General features: G+C 45.2%; 2 protein-coding genes across 15 annotated transcripts in view; one reads left to right on the top strand and one right to left on the bottom strand.

Annotated features, from left to right (window-relative positions):
- The window catches only part of myo18ab (myosin XVIIIA b), a 159102-nt gene extending 147880 nt beyond the window's left edge, over positions 1-11222 (top strand). For 7 of the 10 annotated variants that reach the window (XM_054734261.2, XM_054734260.2, XM_054734259.2 and 4 more), the window contains 3 exons: positions 1536-1658; positions 2660-3979; positions 8745-11222. In XM_054734261.2, coding sequence (XP_054590236.2) covers positions 1536-1658; positions 2660-3971 — 1435 coding nt within the window. In that variant the 3' untranslated portion in view covers positions 3972-3979; positions 8745-11222. The remainder of the gene's footprint in view (positions 1-1535; positions 1659-2659; positions 3980-8744) is intronic. The other 3 variants (XM_070543733.1, XM_054734263.2, XM_054734262.2) reach the window with 1 other exon arrangement.
- An 8522-nt stretch (positions 11223-19744) lies between these two features.
- pipox (pipecolic acid oxidase) overlaps positions 19745-27372 on the bottom strand; it is an 83706-nt gene continuing 76078 nt past the window's right edge. For all 5 annotated transcript variants that reach the window (XM_070543742.1, XM_070543743.1, XM_070543740.1 and 2 more), the window contains 2 exons: positions 23507-23582; positions 19745-20125 (listed from right to left, as the gene is read on the bottom strand). In XM_070543742.1, the coding sequence (XP_070399843.1) occupies positions 19995-20125; positions 23507-23582 (207 nt within the window). In that variant the 3' untranslated portion in view covers positions 19745-19994. The remainder of the gene's footprint in view (positions 20126-23506; positions 23583-27372) is intronic.

The raw sequence follows: 27372 nt of genomic DNA, 5'->3' as shown, positions 1-27372 counted from the left end.
GGAACTTTGGCTGAGATTCAGACTCTGGCACAGAAGGTGGATTCCATCAAGGAGAAAGTGGACGGCACAGCACGGTTGGGGATAGATTAATTACACCATTATTGGATTTAGAGGGGTTGGAGACCAACAGAACTTTAAGACTGAGAGGAAATTATCTCTATCTGTACCCAAAACAAGTTCTTATCTGAATCTGGTGCCGTTGAGCCTGTGAGGCTGAAGTGTTTACTCCCCCTCAGAAGAAATGTGGAATGCTGCCGTCTCCATGGCAAGTTCTGTCTCCCTATCCCAGCTTGGGCAGGACTGCGACCGGTGAAGGCCGTTGAAGCATTTCCAGGAGTCACTGTGCTTTCTAAACCCAAATACCTCCTTTCCCTGTCCAAAAGGAGGTGGCGAGTGCTGCTCATCGTGGCTGAATGCACTGATGTGAGAAGAGTCCCCAACCCTAACCCTCCCCACCTAGTGGACACTTATGTTGTGTAACCCCCTCTGATCTCCATTAAGGTAGCGCGACTGGGGTTTCGAATGAAAACACTCTCCAGTTCTTGTCATGTGTCTATGCCTATGTACGTACGTCTGATCTCAGAAGTGTGTGTACTGAAACTCTAATTTCCCTCTGGGATTAATAAAGTATCTTTGAATTTGAATTTGTTGCTTTTCTAACTGCATTGCTGGTTCTTTTTTAAAACACAGAAAAGGTTCTTCTTTACCTTGCCTACGTGTCGTCTGCCGACTGCAAAACTTCCTCAGAGCTGACGCTGATGGTGGTGTTGCTTCCTACTCCGTTTATCCGCGGGCAGCAGAGGACGTTGTCGCCCTCTGCTGCCCGCTCTCCCCTCTCCGATGATGCAGTCCCATGCATGATCCGATGTGTACTCTGCAATAAAACATACGTAGGAGAAACCGGACGCCAACTCAACACACGAACAATAGAACATAGAAAGGAGTGCGAGAAAGAAACAAGTAGAAAACACACAAGAGCAGCAAAAGAAGAAGCAGAAAGCACAATAAAGAAGTCAGCCGTAACAGATCACTGCACAAGAGAAAACCATATAATGGACCGGGACAACACACGGGTCATAAACAGCAGACATCGTCCTCTGCTGCCCGCGGATAAACGGAGTAGGAAGTGATGCCACCATCAGCGTCAGCTCTGAGGAAGTTCGCAGCCGCGAACGACACGTCAGCAAGGGAAAAAAGAAACCTTTTTTGTGTTTTTAAAAGAACCAACAATGCAGGATTTAGGGATTTTTTGCATTCCAGTCTTCCTCTCTGCTCCTGAATGTGCGTCCCAGTCACCATCCCTGTCCTGACGGGGTTAAGGTTACAAGGCATGTGCTAAATAAAATACCACACTCACCAGCTGGTGTAGCTTTAACACCTGATCCTGTGCTGAATCCTACTAACTGCTCGTATTCTGGTCTTCCTCTCTGAGTGGCTGAATGCTTCTCTTCTCCCGTTGGTGACCTTTCAGGAGGCGTGACACTTCGTTAGCCACCGCTAACTCTTTTTTTCCCTCCTGTTTTACTTGTCTGCAGTCAGGGAAATTCAGACACAGACTCTGAAATGGAGGACCGTGTTGATGGGGTGAAGTCCTGGTTGTCCAAAAGCAAATGCTCTGCCAAGGACTTCTCAGATGATGGCAACCTAAAGGGTTCCAGGTGAGTCTGAAGACGGGGCTATGTGTTTGGGTATTAAACTTTACTGTCCCCTTAAAACAAAAGTTCAAGAGTTTTTTTATTGTTTGAAACAGAATGAATGGGATAAAGCCGGGGCTAAATGACTGATTCTCATTTAATCTTATTTGGGTTAGATAAGCTGTCTTGTTAGTGATAAAAGAAACAGTTGCACCTTAATATCGAGTCTTAAACACGCAACACTAGTGTCTAGGAGCCTTTTGTAATGAAGCGTTCTTTTCTGTTATGCATAGCAGCTGTAGTGGAACTACCAATAGTGTCAGAGTGTTAGTTTACCGGTTGGTTTGGGGTGAGACCATTCTGTCTGTCAGAGAGCTGCAGACATAGCAGGGAGAAGGATAACGGCCCTGGGTGTCTCAGGGACTCCCGGAGGGGTTTCAGAGCTCCAGAGGTTGAAGACCTCCAGTCTGAAGAACAGGACGTTGGATTTGGGTAAAACTGGCAGATTTATTTGCTGTAGATGTTTTTTAACAGATTTAGAAACATTGACTTTGAGCAAACGTTGATGTTTGTATCGTCATGAAATAATTAAAACTCTATTTTGTGTAAATGTGACGAGCCTTGGAAGTGTAGAGGGAGGTAATCCTGCTAGGTTTTACCAACGATCCTTCAATGAGACTTCATGCCTCTTTCTTATTGTTCCAGTGTGTGTGTGTGTGTGTGTGTGTGTGTGTGTGTGTGTGTTGTTGGTGTGTGTGTGTGTGTGTGTGTGTTGTTGGTGTGTGTGTGTGTGTGTGTGTGTGTGTGTGTGTGTGTGTTTGGTAAAACTCAAACACAGGGTGGGGGAGCTAATTCTTGGTCGGGTTTTTATTGCTCTGCTCTCGTTTTCCTGAAGGCTACCCCACTCATTCATTTGATTGGTTTTCAAGATTTTCTTCTGATTAATTCAATGTTTTTATTTTTATGTCACCTTCACCTTCCTCTGCTTTTCTTCCTCCATCTGTTCCACCATGGCGTCTCTCTAGACATGCTGCAAATGTAGATGCAAAGGAAGGGAAGGAGTGGGACTTTGTTAAGGAGGTAAATAAGGAAGACAAGGAGGTAGAGGCTAATCGGTCCGTGTCAGTGATGAGCTCCCTGAGTTACAGAAGACAATCCAACCCCAGTTCTGTTGGAAACAATGGGGACGTCAAGGAGAAGACGGCATCTGAGGATATTCCCACCTTCCAGAGGGCTAAGTCTAAAAATTCCGATTTCCAGGATGACTCTTATTCTGTAAGCTCCTGGAGGGTCAGAAAGGGTGAGAAAGATTCAGCCGTTCCTATCACCGCACCAAGTGGGTCCTCCACGAACCTCAGGTTAACGTCAGAGAAGGAGGCCAAACCTGGCAGCAGCTCAAGCCTCTTAACCCCTCCTGGACGCAGACAAAGCACTGCAGACTTGGACGAGGGGGGGAGGCATTCCCGGTATGGCAGCGGCCCTGGAAGTCCCTGCTTTAGTAGACGATCGAGGTGTTGCAGTCCTGGAAGTGTTAGCCGACCTGATTCTCATATGTCCCTGGCTCGCAGCTGCCGCCTTAGCGAGTTTGATGTGGATGACACTAGAAGTGTAGCTTTTACTGAAAGGTCCACATACAGTCCTTACTCTTCCTCGGGTCGCAGCATGTCTATGCCTCCACCACAAGCAAGGTCAGCGTCTCCCGTCGACAACCTGGACATCAAGTCTGTTACTCATCGCAACTACCTTGATCCGGACCTGGAGAAAGCCATCAATGAAGTTCTGAGTTTTAAACCTATCACGTTTACACGTAGGAGCTTGGAGGATTCAGAGAACAAGGTGGGAAAGTCAAAAACCAGTAAGGATGATTGTAAAAGTGGGAGAGATGGGGAAAGCTGTCGCCCTGCCAGCAGTCTCCGACGCTCTGAATCTTCTGCAGACTGCATGAGACGCAGCACCAGCAGCTGCAGCAGCAAGAGCAAAGGCAAGAGCAAGAAAAAGAAGAGAAGTCGTAGCTCTGAGTCTCACAGCTCTGGTGGCAAAAGTCGTCAGAGAAGCAGCTCTAGGAGAAGGTCCAAAAAGTCGAAAAAAAAGGAGGAATCTTCGTCATCTTCAGGTTCTGAGTCAGACTCGGGGTCGAGTTCTGATGCATCTACTATTTCATACCGGAGCTCCAGCAGCGTAAAGAAAGCCCCCACCAAAACGCTTCCCAACCCCGAGGAGGAGGAAGAGGATGGAAAAGAGAGCAAGAACCAGCTCTCAAATAAGGACGAGAAAAAGAGGAAGAAGAGGGTAGACAGTTTGGTGATGAAGTACTTGTTCCGGCCCGACAGTGACTGAGACCAAAAGTAGGTTGGTGTGTTTGAAGCACGGTGTGACCTAACCAGTTCAGACTGCATTAGTTTAAGCTAACACTGACTCACAGCTCTGTCTGATAGTGAGAGAAGCTTTTCAACACGGCCGTTACTCTGTCTTCATGCTCTATAGTCATCTCAGGCTGATTAATAACAGTCGTGAATCAAAACAACAGTTTGTTTCTGCAGGATGATTACACTCTGATCCACATTTATCTCTGATGACCTGAGCTTTTGTCAAGCTGTTAAAGGTGATGAACCGTTATCATTTATATATGAACCTTTGTGTTTGATCGATACATCTGCAGTGGTCTCTAGTGAGAATGAATGCCTTGTAAGTCGTACTCTGGGTACAAAAAGCCCAGAAGCGCCTGTTTCAGATCAGAGGAGAGATTCAGATGACAGGATTTGGAGTCTCACTTCCTGATATTTGGACGTCTCGACTCTAATTGGCTAACGGCAACACGACTCTACCACGGACTCTGTTTGCTCTGCAATGTTCGATGTTTTATCTCCACAAATAACTCAAGACTGGAGGAGTTCTGGCGTGTGGTGGAGTTGCTAATGCTAACAGTTAGCCTCTACTAGCAGAGACGTTCTCAGCTGCTTCCTGGACGCTAAACCAACAACAATCTTCCCCGTCATGAGTGAAGATTGTGAGTCCATGAATGATAAGTGACAGTGTGACGTAGATCTGTCAGGCTTCATTAGGAACTAATGCAGGAGATCGGTGTAGGAGACTCTTTTCATGTTCAGCCTGCATCAAACCTCAGTGTCTGATTATAATCACAAATAATCATTAAAAAAGGTTTTTTCAGTGAACCACACATGTAAAGGCATACTAAGCAACTTTTTTTATATTAAAATCATGTTCTTGAGCTAGTCTGTTACAATGACCCTTTAGAGAGTTAATGCAAAGTCTCAGCTCCACCTCCCCTTTGTGAGCCGTGTACCCCGTTTATAACGTCAGCCTCTACAGACCGATGCCTGGAAGTCTCACAAAGTCACGTGTCTTTTAAAAAGCAGTAAAGCTTTATGGCAATCCATGTTTACACCTCCGAACAGATGAGTTATACCTAGTTTTGAAGTGTTTATCATCATGGTAGAGCCTCAGAAGAGACAAAGAAAACATTTATGTCAAGGAGGTAAGAAAATGTAAAGAACAAGCAGTAAACACGGCTCATTTGTTTGATTTAGTGATGAACCGCTCCTGTAATGAAGGCGGAGACATTTCAGCTGTTAGATTAAGGTGTTGAACGTGAACGCACAGTGAAGGGAGGTTTTTGTTTTTACAGCGGTGCATTAAAATGGACACTAGCAGGCGCTAACTGCTAAGGTTCCCTTTAAAGCAACACTAAATATTGTAGGGTTGGCAAGTTGAGTGCTTTAAGAGCTCAAGATATATATCACCTCTACTTATGACCAATAATCTCAACTCTGCTTGGTCTTTACTGTGTTTATCAGAAGATCTAGGATTCTTGCTTTATCAGGGGATTGTACACACTTCGTCTTGATTCAGAAAAGAGTCAGGTTTATAAAAGTAAGAATTTATTTTACAAACAATTAAAACATGACGAGTTAACTAACTTTTACTGTGATGGATGGATCTAGATGTGATGTATGAACCTAGGTGTGAATGCGATGTTATCAGAACTTCCATATCCAGGAGAGCCGAGTTCTGGATGTAAAAGAATTTGGTTTGCGTTAAGCTATGAAGTTGATTATTATCAAAAACACATCAGACGCCATCTGTCATGTCTACATACCCACTCGAAGACCCTCGTGATAGATCCGGAATGTCGAAGTCCTCGGACTTCCCGGCTCCGAGGTCCGTAGAAGAAACTGCGGCACTACTAGACCGGTCTTGGAGTTGTCTCCAGGTCACGACAGACGGATGGAACCGCGCGTCTGGGACTCTGAAGGAGTCTAAACGACATCAGCTCGTTCTGCAGGAACCGTTTCTGTATCAGCTTCGCAAGTGCAAAAAGGTTTTGACGGCGTGTCAAAAGCTTTGATGGTTAAAGAGGTTTTGCTTCAGGTGGCCGGTCTGAAGCTTTCTCTAGAACTGCTGAATCACCAGAGTGATCCAGTTATAATCTCATGTTATGATTTGTGTAGTTCTCTAAAGGTGCATTTATACTTTGGTCAGACCGTTGGTCCTCGTGCTTCTGCTGCTGGAGCGACATGTCTGAGCTGCAGTCAGAGAAGATGTTTACCTGCATCCATACTGCTAATGAATCATGCATGCTGGAAGCATAGGTGTGTGTGTGTGTGTGGTCAGCTCAGAATGAAAGGGACTACAGGGTTCGGGTTACCAGGACCAGACCGAGCCCACCGTAGTGTAAAAGCTCTACTTAGGGCATTTCCTCTGCCTCTTGAGGACACTCTGACTTCCTCAATCTGCATGTTATTAGTCTCTGACCTTGAGGCTTCAGTCTCTGTCTCATGCTTCACTCCATCATGCTTTTTAGATATTGAGGACACAAGTCTCTTCTCATACACATCACCCTCAACAAAGTTCATTTCTGTCTGAGTTGAGTATTCCACCACAGTTACAAACCTAACTAACCTTTGCAGGATAACAGGCAGCCTAGATATGCGGCTCATGGGTCCCTGAATAAAAAGAATTGAGCGTAGGTGAACAGGGCTTTATTTTCTGGCCCGCTTTGCCTTACACCCTGAATCACAGAGTACTCTTCGTCTTCCTCCGCTTATCCGGGTCACGGGGGCAGCATCCCAACTAGGGAGCTCCAGGCCGTCCTCTCCCCGGCCACCTCCACCAGCTCCTCCGGCAGGACCCCAAGGCGTTCCCGGACCAGATTGGAGATGTAACCTCTTCAACGTGTCCTGGGTCGACCCGGGGGCCTCCTGCCGGCAGGACATGCCCGAAACACCTCCCCGGGGAGGCGTCCAGGAGGCATCCTGACCAGGTGCCCAAACCACCTCAACTAGCTCCTTTCGATCCGGAGGAGCAGCGGTTCTACTCCGAGTCCCTCCCGAATGTCCGAGCTCCTCACCCTATCTCTAAGGCTGATCCCGGCCACCCTACGGAGGAAACTCATTTCGGCCGCGTGTATCCGCGATCTCGTTCTTTCGGTCATTACCCAAAGCTCATGACCATAGGTGAGGATTGGGACGTAGATCAACCGGTAAATCGAGAGCCTGGCTTTCTGGCTCAGAGTCCGCATCACTGCAGATGCTGAACCAATCCGCCTGTCGATCTCCCGATCCCTCCTACCCTCACTCATGAACAAGACCCCGAGATACTTAAACTCCTCCACTTGAGGTAGGACCTCTCTCCCGACCCGGAGTTGGCAAGCCACCCTTTTCCGGTCGAGAACCATGGTCTCAGATTTGGAGGTGCTGATCCTCATCCCAGCCCACGTGAGCATTGAAGTCCCCCAGCAGGACAATGGAGTCCCCTGATGGAGCACTATCTAGCACTCATCCCAGGGACTCCAAAAAGGGTGGGTACTCTGAACTGATATTTGGCCCATAAGCACAAACAACAGTCAGGACCCGTTCCCCGACCCGAAGGCGCAAGGAAGCTACCCTCTCGTCCCCCGGGGTAAACCCCAACACACAGGCAGAGAGTCTCGGGGCTAACAAAAAGCCAACCCCAGCCCTCCGCCTCTCACCCGGAGCAACTCCAGCAAAGGAGAGTGTCCAACCCCTCTCCAGGTCTCGGGTTCCAGAGCCAATGCAATGTGTCGAGGTGAGTCCGACTATATCTAGCCGGTACCGCTCAACCTCTGCCACAAGCTCCGGCTCCTTCCCCACCAGCGAGGTGACGTTCCATGTCCCAAAAACCAGTTTCCTTGTCTGGGGATTGGACCGCCAAGACTCCCGCCTTGGTCTGCGACCCGATCCACATTGCACCGGACCCTTCATGTTCCTCCTGCAGGTGGTGGGTCCACAGTTGGATGAGCCCATGTATCCGGTTTAGGCTGGACCCGGCCGGGCCCCGTGGGTGAAAGCCCGGCCACCAGGCGCTCGCTCACTCGGCCCCAACCTCAGGCCTGGCTCCAGGGTGGGACCCTGATAACCCTCCGGGCCGGGTACTCCGACTCTTTGAATTTATATCCATGAATGATCTTGTGAACCGTTCTTTGGTCTTAGGTGAAGGGTGAGACCATTTGTCATGGGAGACCCTACCAGGGGCACAAAGTGCCCCAGACAACATAGCTCCTAGGATCATGAGGGCACTCAAACTCCTCCACCACGATGAGGGGACGGTTCAAGGAGGAGCACAGAGTACTCGTATGCTATAACAGCTTAAAATGATAAATACTTATGTGTTTTGACCAGGGCTGCCAACTTTTATAACAGTCTGGGAGTGAGATTTCCTTCATTTCAATTTTTACTTATTTGTGTGTGTGTGTGTGTGTGTGTGTGTGTGTGTGTGTGAGAGAGAGAGAGAGGGAGAGAGAGAGAGAGAGAGAGAGAGCATGTTTTTGTGTTCCTTTTCCAATGGAATAAAAATAATTCCTGTTTTGGGAACACGCAGCACTTCAGCCTAGTCATCTGTCCTTTTAGGCCCCGCCCACCCCCCTCCAGATAGCTTTAAAACATTGAGATGTTCTGCTAGGTTTGCACCTCTACACATAAAAGGGTTTTAAAAGCTCTGTGGACATGAAGCTTTTCACAAATGATGACACAACAGCCCGTTTTACACCGGCCTGTAGAGGTGGAGACACCTGGAGGTGTGGACAGGACCTCGTCCTCTCTGCTGATGTTGGTCTTCTCTCTCACCCCACAGCCCCCCAGGCAGAAGGAGGTACTGCTTTGACATGTCTGATGATGACGAGGAGGAGGAAGGCGCAGCGACTCCAGGCTCACACTACTCTGGATCCAGATACGGCAGTCACATGAAAGACGATGACAGCGAGGACAGGTCTTGAGACCCCGTCCTAGCTCTCTGACATTGGCCCTCGGTCCACCGGGACAGCTCGCCTTGCATGTGAAGATGACTGGTTGTGTGTGTGTGCGCGTGTGTGTGTGTGATTGTCACTGTAGCACAATCACACACACAAATATTCCCATGATGCGTGAGAGCACTGACCCCTGGAGTCGGTGGACTGATGCAATAGTTTCATGGGATTTGGATGCATTAAATACAGCTACAGCCTTTCTCACTTTAGCCCTTATTTACACTCCGAGCACCAGAATAAGATGTATTAACACGCCAGAAAGTATCAGCCGAACGATGTGAGCAGTGTACCCGTCTGTTTCCTGAGAAAGCTCCAGCCTTCGTTCTCTTTCCTGGACAGAGGGCTGTTTTCCACCAACGACCTCCTCTGCAGCTGAGCTGCTTCCATCGCTGTATTCATCTCTGACCTGCTGCAGCAGGAAAATAAAGCCAGTTTTCTCCGGAGTCTTTAGATCCTTCCAGTATAAGAAAGTTCCTGAGGACTGAGCCGGCCTCTGTGGACAATGTCCTTGTCAGACAGACTGGAGTGGTGAGACAAAGACTAGGGCTTAACTTTGTGCGTGTCCCTCACACACAGTCTCTGGTGATGGGTTCTTTCTGTAGCACCGGGCTCTGTTTCCTACAGAACCAACAAATGGGTTCTTAATGCACGTGAGAGGGAAATGTCTGTCTGGTTCTACCTAACAAGAACATGGTCTTGTTCTCTCTGAACTCCCACATAGCTCATACTCAGGTGTGCAGGAGGCGGAGCCTGAACACCACATCATTTAATAATATCATGTTCAGACCAACTCAACAGAAGAAAAAGTCATTGTTCCTGCAGCTCCTGGTTGTTATTCACTTACATCCAGACCCTTTTGTTGTTGTTTTTAATGATTATTCACCTCAAACTGACCTTTTTCACAGAAACCTGAAACCGTGAGAATACAACTACTCCAAGTCGGGTTGTTTATAATCCTTAACATCACCACCAGTTCTGAATGCAGATTCTGGAGTTGTTTTCCCGTGCATCCCGGGACACTTCCTGCTGGAATAGCTGGGTAGTTTCCACAGATTAACCAGGAAATGACTGGTTATGCAAACGTTTATAAACTAATGTTTGCATGAATCAAGGTGGTGTTTCTGAGATGGACATTTTAAGACCAGGGATTCTGCATTCATACTACCCTTTAGCTTGTCAATCTGGTCATAGTTGAGCTATTTCTCCAAAGTGGACCCAGTTTATCTTATTTCATGGCTTTTCCATTGATCCTGTAGTTTGTAGTGACTGTGCTGGATTGTTAATTTCATGTCCCTGTGGAGTAATCTGTAATCTGACCTGTGGGCAGGTTTAGCATGTAATCCAACCATAGGCAACACTTCAGTGAAGATTGGACTCAAAGATGTCTTTCTTAGTGGATAAACTGGTCCGAAGAGGCTCAGGAATCAAAAGTAACCTTCAGCGTAGCTGTGATGTGTGTGTTTACATTTTAGTTCTGTGTCCCTCAGACATAGGTAGAAATAGGGAAGTGAGTGTTTTTATTAGAGACACAAAACCTCCAAGATCCTCCAGCTGGGAGTCCAAACAAGTTCCTGGAGAAACGATGTCAGGCTGTGGAACGGGTCGGCTGAAGGTGAAATCATTCAAAAGGCTGTTTAGTTGGATCCTGAACTGAGAAACTGAGCAACATGTTTTTGTATCGATGCTCATCACAGCAGCGGGCTCAAGCTAAAGAGAAGGTCTTGGTGCTGCTTACCTGAGCAGAGCAGGAAAGAAGCAGCCATGTTTATGTCCAGGTGCCATGATGAACTCAGGCCCCTCCCCCTGATTCTGCACACCTGAGGGTCCGAAATAACCAAAGCTTTTTGTTGTGAGAATGCAGAATGTCCGTCCGTCTTTGTGGCCTCATAGACGGGATGTGAGTTTGAGTGGTGTTCTAGCTCTTCGGTGTTAAAACAGCGACTAAGTGTGATGCTGCCTTTTTGTCACATGACTTGTGTGACCCTGACCCTAAGGAATCAGAAAAGCTTTTATGGCCCTGATGTTGGAGGTATAAGTGCTTCACACTCTATGCTTTTCACAAGTGCGTTATCTTTATTCTCTATGCCGATGACACGAGTCCGTTTCACTGACTGCTTCTTTTTCTGGCTCCAGCAGAAAGACCTGAGATGTTCTGCATCTGGTGTTTGTATAACGTGTGTGTGATACACGCAGCTTGGGGAAAAAGCTCCTGTTTATTTTCCTGGATTGAAGAAATTGACCACTTATTTAAAAGGTTTTGCATCAGTTTAATATATTGTAAATAAAGAACAGTGACTGTTTTGGAATGCTGCTCCTACTGGATTTATCGGATGTGTGGAATTTTCTTGTCTGGTTAAAATGATGTTTCTTTAGCAGTTTTGGCCAAATTAGAGGCCGACCATTGTTTTTTAAGGCCGATTCCGATTTTTAAAGAATGTTTTAAGCCAATATCTAAAGCCGATATATTTACGTTTTAGCAGCACATTGATTGTGAAAGACAACTCACCGTGTGCAGTATAAATTAAATAAGTCAATAAATCTCAATATTTATTGAAATTCAAATATAAAACAAACTCAAAACATTTTAAAAAATGTTGTTTTGGGGATCTTTGGATCCTTCCGTCTAGTATAGTGGCAGCAGTCGGCCACACAGGTGTCTGATTTTATTTAATAATTTTTTTTATTGATATAAAAAATATTTTTGGTCGATATAGAAAAAAATGAATAAATCGGCCCACCGATATATCGCTTTGCCTCTAAGCTAAATGTTTTGAGAACTAAGTTTGCTGCCTCGGTTATATTATGTTTTTATAAACTTCAGCATTTTCTCAGGAGTAATCAGATGATTTAAAATAATTTATGAAGTCTCGTTTTACCGTAAATAAACGTAATTCTAGAAAAATGTTCAAATGTAGTAATGAGAAGGCGTTAAACTACATCTCTCAGGATTCCCTGTAAGGGGTACCAGGCCCTTTGATCAGGGCTGGTAGGTCCCTGTATGACCGGTGCCAGAGCTTGGTCCGCATCGCCAGAAGTAAGTCGGGCTCGTCCCCGGTGAGAGGTGGCTTGAGGATCAGATATTGACTTTCTGCAGATGGTGTGGTCCTGTTGGCTTCATTAGAACGTGATGTCCGGCTCTCCCTGGAGTGGTTCGCAGCCAAGTGTGAAGCAGCTGGGATGAGAATCCATCCATCCATCCATCCATTTTCATCCGCTTATCCGGAGTCGGGTCGTGGGGGCAGCAGCCTAAGGCGAGAGGCCCAGACTTCCCTCTCCCCAGCCACTTGGGCCAGCTCCTCCGGGGGAATCCCAAGGCGTTCCCTGGCCAGGTGAGAGACGTAGTCCCTCCACCGTGTCCTGGGTCTACCTTTAGGTCTCCTCCTGGTTGGACGTGCCCGGAAAACCTCACCAGGGAGGCGTCCAGGAGGCATCCTGACCTGGATTTATATCACGTTTTAACGAGAACATTTCTCGTGATTATGAGATACTGGTCCTGAGTTTTTTTCCCCGCACTGACGGTAATACGCTTCCGTACGTTACTGACAACTGTACCGAGTAAATATGACCATTTTCTTTCCCTGTAATGTCTTACATTACAGCAAAAAGCAATGCATTACAGTAATTAATTACTTTTGTACCGCGTTACTCACAACGCTGGTAATCTGTACTATATTGTGATGCTAGCACACAAGTTTAAGCTAGCATTGTTTTTTTTAAACATATGTTTTAGTTTTTTTCTTCCCCCTTTTTTCCCTTTACCTCCCTTCCATCAACCGTATCCAACACAAAAATATAATGAACATATGTCAGGCATTAAAATACTAATAATAATAATTATTATTAAAATGTTAATCCTAACATATTCAAGGTAAGTGAATAATAATTTTAGATAAACAATGCAAGCAAATAAGATAAATAATAATTAGAAAAAAAAATTTATATTACACAGTATATTCCCAACAACACGTCAGACATTGTTCATCATTGTCTAGTTATCTTATTCACCCCTCGACCCCCTCCAAATCCCCACTCCTCAGTAGATCCAGAAATATCCTCCAAATGTTATAAAATTCAGAGGCCTTCTCTTTAACAATATAAGTCAGTTTCTCCAGAGCTAAACTCGATGTTACGTTGTTTAGCCAGTGGTTAAAGGAGGGGCAACCAACATTCTTCCAACATAATGCAATACAGCGTTTGGCCTGTAACAAACAAAGATCGATCATTTTTCTTTCGACACGCGACAGAGTACAGTCATCTGGGTACAAGCCTAAAATACATAACTTAGGGCAAAGTGGTGCAGGGGAAGTTGTGATCTGAGAAATAAATTGTAACACTGAAATCCAACATTTTTGAATCTCTTCACATTTCCACAGGCAATGGTATAATGTACCCTGATGTCTATTACACTTATAGCATAGATCAATCATATTAGGATCAAATTTATTCAATTGTACAGGGGATATGTATGTTCGCATTATCCAATTAAATTGTATCATTCTCAAACAAGTGTTAGTTGTTTGAGTGTGTGCTTTTAAACATATTTTACTCCATTCAATAGATGAAATGTCTTCTTGTAAGTCACTAATCCACTCCCGTCTTCTACTATCAGAGTTGTCCTTATGGTTTTCAACTAACATGCTATAAAACTGGGACACCAATCTTTTATCAAAATAGTTTTTTGTAACATTAATTTCTAGGATTGACAGTGGAGGTTGATGTACTGAGTTATTTAAGTGTGCCAGAATAAAACTTCTAAGTTGTAAGTACTTAAAAAAGTGTTTCTGCGGAATATTAAACTTTGCCCTTAATTCCCTGAATGACATTAAAGAATGTTCCTCGTATAGGTCCTGCACATTTGCAATGCCCTTGTTAAGCCATTCTTTAAAGCCCAAGTCATTTTTAGCAGGAGCAAAAAGTTCATTACCCCAAATTGGGGAGAAACAGGACAGCCTTGGAGAGTCATTCAGCATTTTTTGTACTTTATGCCAAATAACAACAGTATTTTTTACAAATGGATTAGTAGTAGTTTTCTTTACAGTTTTAAATGGTGCTGAGTATAGATAGCTATGTAACGACAAACCTTTTGAGGACATTTTTTCGTCGTCCTCAACTGAGCAGCCCAAAAATACCATTCTAAATTTGGAAATTGTAGCCCTCCCCTGTCATATGGTAAATACAAGAGGGAGAGTCTGAGTCCTGGCTTCCTGTTGTTCCAAATGAAATTAGAGAGGAGCTTTCTGATCTTGGAGAAAAAAGGAGGAGGAGGGGCCAGCAGAATTGACTGAAACATATATAGAAATGTAGGTAATATGGTCATTTTTACTATGTTTATTCTTCCCAGTAAAGAAAGAGGCAGTGATGTTAATCTAGTAATCTCATCCGACACCTCAATTACCATGGGCTCATAGTTGGCTGAGCTAAGATCACTTATTTTTGGGGTTATTCTGATGCCCAAATATTTAAATCCCTCTATGGCATTTACAAATGGATGGGACACAACTGGTTTCACCCTCTCTTTTACATTTAAAAACATAATGGACGATTTTTCTCTATTTACTTTGAACCCAAAGAAACTGCCAAATTGATCGAATAGCTTCATGAGGGATGGTATTGATTCTGCGAGATGTGATAGAAACACAATAGTATCATCAGCGTACATTGCTGTTTTGTGTAGCGTCTCTCCAATTTTAATACCCTGGATTGATGGATGTGATCTTATTGCTATTGCTAAAGGTTCCATGGCTAGTACAAAAAGCAGAGGTGAAATTGGAGACCCTTGTCTGGTGCCTCGAAATAGCTCAAAAGAATGAGAGATGAGATTATTAGTAGATACCATTGCAACCGAATTAGCAAGTAAAATTTCAACCCATCTATGAAAGTGATCACCAAATCCGAAACGCTTAAGCGCCTCAATTAGATAGGGCCATTCAACTCGATCGAACGCCTTCTCCGCATCGAGTGATAGTATTGCAGTGTCAGGTGTCTCTTCACACTTATGGATTATATTGAGAACTCTCCTCACATTATGGAACCCCTGACGGTTTTGAACAGAACCATTTTGATCTCCATGTATAATGGCTGGAAGAGCCCTCTCCAGCCTCATAGCCAGAGCCTTAGCTATGATTTTGGAGTCAGAATTTAACAACGATATGGGTCTATAAGAACCGCTTTCAGTTGGCGCTTTGTTTGGTTTTAGAATGAGAATGATCAGGGCACTACGTAATGTAGCAGGTAGGCAACCTGTTGTAAAGGATTCCAGATAAACTTCTAGTAATGGGGGAATTAATTTTGCTTTAAATAGCTTGTACATGTCTATTGGAAGTCCGGGAGGAGCAACGGGTCAACCGGGAGGTACTCACAGTAGACCCGTTGCTCCTCAACATCAAGAGGAGCAATCTGAGGTAGCTCAGGCACCTGGTTAGGATGCCTCCTGGACGACTCCCTAGTGAGGTTTTCAAGGCACGTCCAACCCAGAGACCCAAAGGAAGGCCCAGGACACGTTGGAGGGACTATGTCTCTCGGCTGGCTAGGGAACACCTTGGGATTTCCCCAGAGGAGCTGGCCCAAATGGCTGGGGAGAGGGAAGTCTGGGCCTGCCTGCTTAGGCTGCTGCCCCTGGACCTGACTCCAGATAAGCAGAGAAAAATAGATGGATGGTGGGCATCTGACCAAAAAGGTCTGAAAACACTGAAACTTAGTTAAAACTAACACTTTGGTCATTGTTGTGTTTAGTCACTGCTAGTCACACGAATGGGAGCTTTGCTTATCATTTCTGATTGTTCTCTTCTTCAGAACAATCCTCTGAGTTACACGTTTGCTCCTGCTAGCTAGCAACAGGAATGTCACTGGCTCATATTCAAGCAGCTTTAGTTGTGGCAGCCACATGCAACGTTCCTTCACTGGCCCGATCCGTATTGCTCTTAATCTGCTGTTTGCTGCCTGCAGCAGCATCCACAGACGGGCCGGGGTCAGCAGGAGGCAATCAGAGGGAAGTCAGATCGTCTGTGGAGCAGGAAAGTGGTCCTCATTGTTTCCTCGCGGTGGTTCTCCTGCAGCTCAGCTGCATCAGCACAGCCTGTTTTCCATGAAACCCTTTCCCAGGGAGCAAAAGGTTGCAGATTACCGTCTGCAACCTTTGTAACCTTGGAATCAGAACCACTTACAGCCATCCAGTATTCATGAGCGGAATGATGAAAATTGCTCCTTCAGCCACGGCAGCACATCTGCTGGAGGGAAGTGGGAGCTGACGACCGGCAGATTGAGGTGATGGAAAAAGAGCAATATTGGGAAGGCAGGCATGTTTTCTCCCCAGAGAGGGACAGCGACAGAAGATGTTGTAAATACACCCAACACTCTCCATGTTTTCTTCTGGCAGCTTCGACAAGGAGCTCATTACCCTTCCAAATGCAGCTGCTGGTTCCATCTCTCCCTCGCGGTCTTTGCTGACAGTCGATCTTGTTTTCTGGCTGACTCGTAGTCGCTGCCTCTGACCTTGTGTCAGGAAAACGACGGGTAGCCTTGCTGAACGGTCCTCTTCTCTGGAGAGTGAGTAGCTCAGTAGTGCTTCAGGAGACCACGGAGGTCTGGGGTCACCGCCAGGAGCAGAGCTGAAGGATGCAGCAGGTCACCCTGGAACTGAGTCTCTTCAGTTTGATCAACTCTTTTAACCAAACAGAACCAAGCCGGTTCCCGAATGGACACACCAGTTTCTGTCCTGACCTCAAGACTTCTGAATATTTATTTAAATTGGTAAATCGCCAGTATTGTGAAGTTTCTACAACCCCCCAAAGCGCTTCACAACACAGTCAGTCGTCCATCCATTCATACGCTGATAATGATGAGCTACTATGTGGCTACAGCTGCCATGGGGCGCACTGACTGAAGCAAGACTACTGACCACCACCAGCAGGCAGGGCCGGTAAAGTGTCTTGCCCAAGGACACAACAGCAGCATTCTGTGGCGACAACCGAGATTGAACCTGCAACCTGGACAGCCCGCTCTACCTCCCGAGCTACTGCCATCCTGATGAGACAACTTTTAGACATCAAAGGGTGTTACAGAAAGTTCAACTGAACTACGAGTCCAGTTAGTTGGGAGCAACTTTGACTCTCAATGATGGGGAGACGGTGGAAGTGGGGTGCACACCTTGTAACCGGAAAGTTGCAGGTTTGCATCCCATCTGTAGCAGTCGTGGTGTCCTTGGGGAAGACACTTGACCCGGTTTGGCTGCTGGTGGTGGTCAGAGGGACCAGCAGCCACCAGCAGCCTCGCCTCCGATGGTGCGCCCAGCTACAATGTAGCTCATCATCACCAGGGTGTAAATGACTAGTTAGCTGTAAAGCACCTTGGGAGGTTGTAGAACTCTGAAAGGCTCTGTCTAAGTACTGGCTATTCATTTAAGATGTTTTATTCTTGTTTTGTTTGAACAAATATCCAAAACCCGGTGGAAAGTATTCATTTTTAATCATGTATTGATTGTAACCTCAGAACACATCTATTTGCCATAAACTTGGCCCTGTCTTCAAGCGCAGGGCCACAGATCTAGTGACAACAAAACAACCAGCCTCGCTCGGGCCCAGAGGCCTGGTGGCAGAACCTGGTGTTGGTTCTGAACAATCCATGCTGGATCAGCATGCCACTAACAAGTAAAATAAACAATAAAGGTGAATTTCAAAGGTTTTTTATTTAACTCGGATGTATTTGCTTTTAGCTCAGCTCAACATGGTGTGTTGACAGTTTACATTCCAGACATTCCAGGATAGCGGGTGAAGCTTCGGATGTGGATCTCCATCTGGTCCCAGTGAACCAGGAAAAAAGCAACAAACCTGCTGATTTTACAAGCCAGACATCATTCCACAAGGGGCGTTTTAGTTTCCCCTGCTTGATGATTATTGTTGGTAGAAAATGTTCATTTGCAAGATTAATGTAATTCTAATTCTTTCAATTTGCATAATGGCCCTTTGCAATCTATCTGAAGTCACTTAGAGGCAATGAAGCAATTGGCTCAGCCGTTGTGCTGCATAATTTTCCCATTTCCACTGATGGCCTTGGTTGGCATGCATTGTAATGGGACATCTTATTAGTGATTAAAATGTTTACCGCTCCATGGGGGGTGCAGATTCAGGCAACAGGCCACCCACTGAGTCATAATAAAGCTGATATATTTCTAAACACACACTATATGAAACGGAGACTTCTGGGAAACCATAAAGATGGACGTTTACTGGGAAATCTGCAAGCAATCAGACAAACCAATAACATCAATGTGTTTCCATCAGCAGCCGTCTCAGCTGTTCAGGGGTGGACTGGGACCAAAATTCGGCCCTGGAATTATTACGAATCGTCGGCCCTTCCCATTGGAAGAGCGATGGGGGTGGGGGGTGTTGCCGCTCGCGGACTCGTCTCTAGGCCAAATGTGAGATCTAATATGGACTGGGAATGTTAAAATTCCAAGCAGGGCCAGACCGCTGCGACCGGGAGCCCTGGCCTTCCAGATCAGCTCATTCTCCACGGGCGGAGATCAGCGGGACATTAGCTACATGCTAACGCGGTAAAACAACTCCTACGTCATCGCTCCACCGCATTTTTCTTGCCAAAAATGCCTGGAAAAGTCTGTTAACTTTGGGTTACCATGTAGCTGATCTTCTGCAGATCACCAACTGTGGGGTAGTGTCGGACCAAGCTGGGCTAGCAGCCCACTTGGCTAAGCGGCCCACCGGGACAGTGCCAGTCCACCCCTGCAGCTGTTTCCCAAAAGCAACAGAAATTAAAGCAACATTCTTTTTCTAGATCCTTCCTGATCTTTACTTCACTAACATGATGTATGCCACCCACCATCCATCACAAGAGTGTCTGCTGTGTCGTTCCAGGTGCACACAAAAGATTACTAAAAGTATTTATGAAGATTGGTGGCTACTTAAAAAAATATTTTAAAAAAACTTTCTTTAATGACCTGAGAGTGGTGATTTGTGTCTTGTTTCAACGCAGCAGCTTATTTGGAGGCTGCTGTTGGACAACCGGTACTAAACGGGACACGGACGGTGCTGCATTCTCCTTACTGACAAGCTAAGAAACAAAATACAAACTCAGCACTTTGTTTTCAATAATTTGTGGGTTTGGTGCATGTTCACTGCTCTGCAGTCCACAGTATCAAAGATATTGATGATTAAATTGTGAATTATAGATTCACGTTTCCCTTTAAAACACCTGTTGGGACAGATTGTTAGATGTCTACTCTTTATGACACCTTAAGGAGGCGCTTAGTGTTACGCACATAAAGCTGGAATTTACACCAAAAAGCCACATAAGCAAGCTAAAAAAATGCAAGGTCCAAATGCCTTCCTTCAGGCTTCTTGGTAACACACTGGACTGTCTTGGTCTGATTTGCAGAGACAAAAAGGCATGCTGCCTGTAGAATGTGACCTGTAGCCAATCAGAAAGTGAGGTGACATTCTCCACCCTCCCCTTCCACCATGTTTGTTTATTTGATTTCACGAAATTTCTTGTCTAACCAGGAAATATTTGTGCGTGAATGTAGTTTGTGTGTAATGTCCAAACGTCCTCAGCCCACCTCCCTGGAGAGTAACATACGTCGAGACACACACCTCTGCCAGGACAGACTGTTCACAAACAACACGCCCGCCACCTAAACACATCCCAACAAGAACAAAGCCAAACTCTAGGGTTAGGGTTAGGGTTAGGAACACATACAACTTCTTACATTTAACCCGCAAGCAGATCAGAACTTTCAGTCTGTTACATTCGACAGCCTGACTCTGGCTTCACTTCCTGTCCAGCTGCTCCAGCTGTGTAGATGGGGGGGGAGGGGGGGGGAGGGGCGGTCGTAGGGCAGTTTAATGGATAGATCATGATCTAATCATTCAGAACCCGACGCTCACATTGATTGAATGAGATTTTTCCAAGATTACACTAATTCACATTGATGATAAAACATTGAATCTGTTCTAACCCAGAAGCTATTCCAGTAAAACATCCAACAACCACAAATCAGACTTGTTTTAGTAAACTGGTGCATGCTTCGTTTAACAATTAGAATGAGACGTTCTTAACTTCCAGTCTTACAAAGACGATTTAGACGTCGCTTGGAAACGTCCGATTGTGAAAGGTGAAAGGTCATATGAAGGCACCTCTCCAAGGCTGAGTTCACTTAGGAGCTTCCCAATAATCGGTCCGAACTTGAAGCCGTGACCTAGAGAGGAAAGATTTTTGATATTTTGAGACAAGTTTTGACACCAAGTTGTTTCTGCTACAAACGAAACAGGAATCATACTGAGTGGACGATGCTGCCCTTTGTCAGAATAAAAATTTCAAAGAAATTTAGAGCTTCAATCAATCAATCAATCAATCAATCAAAGCTTTATTTATAAAGCGCCTTCCGCAACCCTGTCAGGAAGCCCAAAGTCACTTAGACTCTCAACAAGTCAATCATTTAAATAATGCTGCCCTCATTTTATCATTCCCTTAGAAATGAAACATTGACATTTTTAACATAGTGTTGTATTTATTTGCACAAGCTACAAATAAATGTGGAAAATCTTGGAGAAAATAAACAAAATGTAAAACAAGGTCTGAAGGGCCCTTGGTCTTCCATTTCATCAACACAAAACAATTATTAGGATTAAATAATTTGTGTGACTCTGTGTGAGGTTGTACATGTCTGGCAAGTCTGGGTGAGGTTGCATGAATCTGGAGGAGGTTGTGTGAGTTATGAATCCGAGAAGTCTGTGGGTTTGTATGATTCTGGGTGACGTTTTGGGAGGTTTTATGAGTCTGGGGGAAGTTGTGTGACTGTGTGAGGTTGTATGAGTCTGGGCAGTCTAGGTGGGGTTGCATGAGTCTGGGTGAGGTTGTGTGAAGTTATGAGTCTAGTTAATACCTGTGAAGTGTGTGAGAGTGCATGAGTCTGTGAAGTCTGTGGGACAGTATTAGTCTGGGTGAGGTTGTGTGAGGTTGTATGATTCTGGGTGAAGTTTTGTGAGGTTGTATGAGTCTGTGTAAGGTTGTACACATCTGGGAAGTCTGGGTGACATTGCATGAATCTGGAGGAGGTTGTGTGAAGTTGAGTCCATGAAGTCTGTGGGTTTGTATGATTCTGGGTGACGTTTGGGCAGGTTTTATGAGTCTGGGGGAAGTTATGTGACTGTGTGAGGTTGTATGAGTCTAGGGAGTCTAGGTGAGGTTGCATGAGTATGGGAGAGGTTGTGTGAAGTTATGAGTCTAGGATGTAAGGGTGAGGTTGTGCAAGATTGAATGAGTCTGTGGGCTTGTATAAGTCTGGGAGGGGTTTTGTGAGTCTCAGAAGTCTGTGTGAGGTTGTATGAGTCTAGGTAGTCTGGGTGAGGGTGTATGACTGCTAGGTTGAGTAAACTTATAAGAGATATAAGGAACCACCTTTCGTCAAGCTTTTTGACAGTCTATTGTTCTTTGACCTTTATGCCCCCCCCCCCGCCCCCCAACCACCCTTCGTCAAACTTGACAGGTGTATTGTTTTATGACCTTTTGTGATATGACCTTTAATGAACCTGTATGTCAAGAAATGAATTGATGACTGTTGTGTAATGACGCATGAAGTTATTGATTGTAGTCCCCTTTTGTCAAGAAGTATATTGATGATCTGCTTTCATGTATTCAGTCTGCACCACTTTACGTCAAGTTAGGATCGATAACTCTTTGGTGTTAGGAGACCTTACCCTACAGTTCCCACAGCACCTCCCCCACACATTTAAAGCACTTACCCTTTCAGAAAATGCCGGACTCTCTCTAAGACAAGTAAAGAATTTAGGGTTACCAACTCAAAACCATTCAGCATCCATACAGACATCTGTCTCAGCCACACCTCTCCTACCCTCCTCTCCTTATCCTAGTGTTAAATTTTCAACAAAGGGAGTCACCATGCATCCATACAGACAATTGTCACCTCAGCTCGCAATCATTTCACTTACCTAGACAAATCATCGACTTACTTTTGTTCTGTAAATGCATCCAATACATGGGAATCAGTGGTGGGGGTCGTTTCCATGCAACTAACAGCTCATTCTAAGCAGGAGGTATTTGGGTGGACAGACTCAGTTCACCAGATTCAAGACATAAACCAAGCACATTCCATTTAGGTTGGCTTCACATTTAAATGAAGGCACTTTTATTAAAAGGAGACTGAAAATCCACAAGGGCAAAACCCCAACTGGTAATTAACCAAGGTTTGTCTAAAAGACGAACCAAACTAAAGTGACCAAACTAACTGAAATTGTCCAAACTTCAAAAATCCTACCTACTCTCTCTCTAGCAGTAAGCACAAAACTGCAAAATGTTTAGACTGAGCCAAGAAGCGCAAGGGAAGAGAACACCAGTTGCTGCTGCAACCCACAAACAATTTCTCTTCCTTGATGAGCTCCAGCTGGCTGCTTTTGAAGGGCCAGCTGATGAGGTAAAACGGCCCAGCTGGCCGTGACTGCTGCCCTGGTGCTGTCCATGGTCCTGGATGAAAGCTGGTTGTTTCCCAAGGGCAGCTGTCCAAGGTGCTGCACACACCTACCACAGCGTCTTAGGCAAGGCTGCTGTTGTACTGGCCTTCTTAGTCCAGTGCTTTAAGTGCCTGCCTTGCATCCTGTGCTCTGGCACACCAACCCCTGGGCTTATTGAGTTTTTTACAAAACATTACTTGTCTAAGACACATCCTGAGCTGGCTGTTGCATGTCTCTCTGTAGACAGGACTCGTAGTTTTTGTGGCAGTGTTTTGTCCCCAATGCAGAAGGAATGTTTCAGAATATCCACGTTTCAGAGCCAAGACCATCAGCTTTAGGCAGAGGAGAAAGGCCGGATGACACGTGGTAAAAATCTCATAAAGGTGGATTTTTCATTATATGGAACCTTTAATAGGACACATCAAAAGAGTCTGGATTGTCCTGAGCGTGGTGTAGGCACTGCTAGGGGTCTCTAGTAGGAACGAATGCCGTGCCAGAGTCATACTCTGGGAAAATAAGCTCCAGCGCACCCGTTTGAGGACACAGAGTCAGCCGAAGGGGAAAGTGGAAGAAGACGACCAAAGAGTCCAGAAGTGGCTGTTTCAGATCAAAGGAGAGATTCAGATGACAGGATGTGGAGTGTTGCTTCCTGATATTTGGACATCTCGCCTCTGACTGGATAACAGCAACACGACCCTACCACTGACTCAGTGTGCTCTGCAACGTTGATGTTTGAAATCCACGAATAACACAAGCCTGGAGAAGTGCTGCTGTGTGGTGTGTATCTGCTAGCTGAGATGTTCTCTGCTGATTCCTGGACACCCTTCTCTGTCTCGAATCCATGAATGTTAGGGACAGTGTGATGTAGATCTGTCAGGATTTTCTAATCCTAGAGTTTCACCATCTGTTTCTATCAGAAGCTAATGCAGGAGACAGGTGTAGGAGACTATCTTCATGTTCAGCCTGCATGAAGAACTCAAAGTGACCGATTGCAATCAGAAATAATTATAAAATGGTTTCTCAGTGAACCTGCTCTTGAAAAGGCAGAATCAGACTTGAATGTGCGACACATGGCAGAGAGGAAGTGCCTTATATGGCTGGTGTTGTACCTGAGAATCCTGCTCCGATGACGATGTTGTTGTGGGACGGGTGGTAGTCCAGCACAAAGTGACAGTCAGGAGTGAGCTGCAAAACAAAGCAGTGAAAATCACACCGGCACTGAGCCACCAAACTATTCCTGCAGGTTTAAACCGAGATACAGCAGATCCAGACCTTGCAGATCGAGTACTAGTACGGCAGAGCTGACGTCGGCGTTGATTTGCTCTGGGACTTCTAACTCCACCCCTAATCTGTGTTGTTGTCTTCTCTTTAATCCATGAGACAACGATAAAGTATCCTCTTCTGATACTTCACTGTAGTGTTATTGAAAAGCTATAGTGTGTCACCAACATTTTAAACATGCCAGTTTAACCCTTTACAACAATTGTTTCATATCTATACATACATACATTTCTAAGTTTATAAGAGCTCTTTGTTTGTTTGTTTGTTTGTTTGTTTGTTTGTTGTCATGACAATCATTATCTTATTAAGATTTGTTTTTGCCTTTAGAAGCTGCTTTATTGAATCATTAACGTGTTTTCTGCCCTCTGGTGGAAGCTAAAGTGTCCAAGTACAAATTATATTTAGCTGTATTGTTGTAAAAGTAAATTATTGTTGTATTAATAGTCAAAAATGTTTTCTGGATATAACTGCATGTGTCAGGCTCTTGAGGATTAACTGTCTCTCTAGGCTGATGCTATCTTTGCACAAGGATGCAGATTTCTCTGAGTCTGGATGGAAGTTGGACTCTGAGACAGAACGAGAACCATGATTACGGGGTTAGATCTGCGTGTCTCTGAGGGAAAGGTAAATCATCTGTAGCTCTGATGAGGCTGTTTATATTGTTTCTTGGGGGGAAGCATGGTGACGGCTTTTGTGAGACTCTTATTTTGATTAATACAGTCAGACAGGATGTGGTGTTCAGTGCTTTTATTGTGACGACCAGAAGTGTGTGGGTTGGTTGTTGGGGGAACGTGACTGCTGTTATGTGAAGTGACGTGGCATTAATAAAAAAGCCTCATGGCCGTCGCCCTCTCTTCATGTGCAGCTTTTCTAGCTAGCATCGTCCTCTCAGGAGCCTCGGTTACACTCACAAGCTTCTGGCCCCGTGCGTCCCTCACGTCCGGTACAAACACAGGAGTTCTACAGACAACTGGAACGCTTTCCTTCGAGCTTTGGCGCTGCTAACAACCGGCACAGTTTGTCTCACGTGACGTGAGTTTCCCGCGACAGCATGTGCAGCCAATCACAGTTGCCGTTTGCGTAACGAAGGTGGGACTAGAGGAGAGAACGCCATGTAACCCTTTCTGCACCTCTAGGGTAACGAGACCTTTAATGGCTTGTTGGTTATTAGCAGAGGCATTGAAATGATTGGGTGGAAACTATTTGGTCATCGCTAGATATTGGTGGGGACACGCCTCCTTCGTCCATGCCACACCTACGCCCCTGAAAGCTGAGGACATTTTCTGTGGAAGCTTCGCTCAGCTTTACCCTCTAGAGCTGCTGCTGTCTTGGTAAATAATATAGTTCACTGAATTAAAGGGTCATTAGATGATAATAATAATAATAATAATAATAATAACTAGCTTGCTAAAGTTCCACTCACAAGTCGTGAGGAGGCTCTAAAACAAACTCGATGCTGTTTGAGCGGGGCTCAGAAATCAGGTTTTCCTGCATAAAAACTTCATTCAGGCTGATTAAACCAGCACTGGAATACAATTAAAGAATCAGGACTGAAGCAGTAGCCATCAGGTGCTCGGGTAGGAAGACCCGCTGACATACTCGCCAGAGGCCAGAACAGACCAGTTTACACCCCACCCCCATCGGCAGCCCTGCAAGGAGGTAAGCCACACCCAAACACCTCGAGGACGTTGGGCGAGCGCTGCAGCAAGACGATGCAAGGACAAAACATCTGGAAGAATCTCCTCCGGGATAAACAGTTGGGCGTGCGCCTGAGGCAGCAGGAGACAGATGGTGGTGAGACCAAGCCCTTCATGTAAGGAATCATCCGAGGAGAACGGGCGGGCTGGAGGGATGTAACAGCATCTAATGATACCAACACCCAAACAAGCACCAGGGTAATAAAGGTAGAAGTCTCCTGCAGCAGCCCAACCCCAGGACCTGGGACAGAGAGGGAGGACCCACCAGGTTCACCATCAGGTTCCAGACAGACATGCAGCTGCTGGCAAACCAACCCACAGAGCCACAGAGAACAGGAAGGAGAAGGCAGCAGCTGTTAGATGTGCAAGACGAAGCTAAAGAGCTAAGAGATGGCCACAGGAACAGCTGGGTGCCAGTACAAAGGATGTAGCATGAAACTCACTTCTGTTGCAGCTCCTCTGCATTTTAACAGATGAAGTGTTGAACAGACTAAAGACCTGACAGGCGTTTGTCTTCATCTCTAGTAAACCGTTATGATAAAAGAGACTTTGGACCCTTAGTTGGTTCTGTCACACCAAAAACTTGTTCTATGATATAAAGTAGATAATGTTTCGTTATGTGTATTTGACCCATGTATCTAATCCTGATCTCCATATTGATTAAAATAATGATGGTTTAGATCGGGGGTCTCCAACACCCTAACCCTGGAAGCAGCAGCGAGCCGTCCTGCCTGACGGAGAATTGACCAGGGACGGCGGTTTTCTCTGGAGCGAATCTAAAATCAGCATCTTGTGGAAGTAAAATCAAAATCAGATTTTTGCAGAAATATTTCGGCAAACGTACTGAAAATAGGCAGAAAAAGGAAAGGGGTTGCAGCACTGATCCCCGTGTGTACGCGGCTGCAGGCGCAGGTGGATGCCATCGGTTATGCAGACCTGGTTTCATAAGAACATCCTCGGTGAATCACTCTGGGTGACAGTACAGTCCTGTTTGCTGCAGCGGCTCGCTAATGCAGATTAAATGCTGCTCGTTTATGAACAAAGGCTTCCAAACTCTGGACGTCTGCTGTGATTCAGTTTCAGCTGATTGTTCCGTTTAAAACACAAGCGTGAACTCTGCTCTGCCGTCAGAGCCGCAGCTGATCCGGACAAGAAGGAGAACCCTCCTCCAACCTTAATATTGTCAACGATAAACACAGAAAACATCATTTTACCTGCAGTTATGAACTAGTAAACAAAACTTCACTTTCATGAACAAACAACCCAAACAAGCTGCATGGTGGCGCAGTGGTTAGCACTGTTGCCTCGCAGCACCAAGGTTGCAGGTTCGAAACTCGGCTGCGGTCTTCCTGCGTGGAGTTGCGTGTTCTCCCCGTGCATGCGTGGGTTTCCTCCGGGTACTCCGGTTTCCCCCACAGATCACAACACGCCCTATAGGTTATACATTGTAAGTCGCTTTGGATAAAAGCGTCTGCTAAATAAATAAACATAAACATATGATCCGAGAAAACAGGAACAAAGGTTATTTCTATTTTTATAGTTCTAATGACTTCAGTGTTTTCATCACATTTAGTTTGTTTTTTTGTCTTCATCTGTATTCATTTATGAGAAAATTAGTTTAGCATTGTTTGGGGAAATTGTCATAGTTACTCGAAGGGGTTTGTATCAAATGCCATGAAATGTTCTTTAAAAGGCATTCTATAGTTTTAGGAAGTGTTTTATCATTTGTGTGCTCAAAGAGTGATGTCACTGATCCATCCTAACAAAGTAAAATCATTCACACAAAGTAGAGTTGTATTTACTTACCTGGAAGTATCCAATAAGTTAAAAAACAAAATGTTTTTAGTTGGATTGTCAGAATGTCCATCGTCCTTGTACTGTTTTTTATAATAGTGATGTATTGAGTACAGAGAGATCAACATGTGAATACCGTGCATGTGCAAGCAGAGCATTTTAACATATATGCATATTCACATGTGGAAAGTATCCATGTGAAT

The sequence above is a fragment of the Nothobranchius furzeri genome, chromosome 13 (assembly GCF_043380555.1).
Source record: "Nothobranchius furzeri strain GRZ-AD chromosome 13, NfurGRZ-RIMD1, whole genome shotgun sequence".
In the NCBI taxonomy this organism is placed as follows: domain Eukaryota; kingdom Metazoa; phylum Chordata; class Actinopteri; order Cyprinodontiformes; family Nothobranchiidae; genus Nothobranchius; species Nothobranchius furzeri.
Note: the sequence above shows the minus strand (reverse complement) of the source record. Positions and strands in the feature narration are given on the sequence as shown.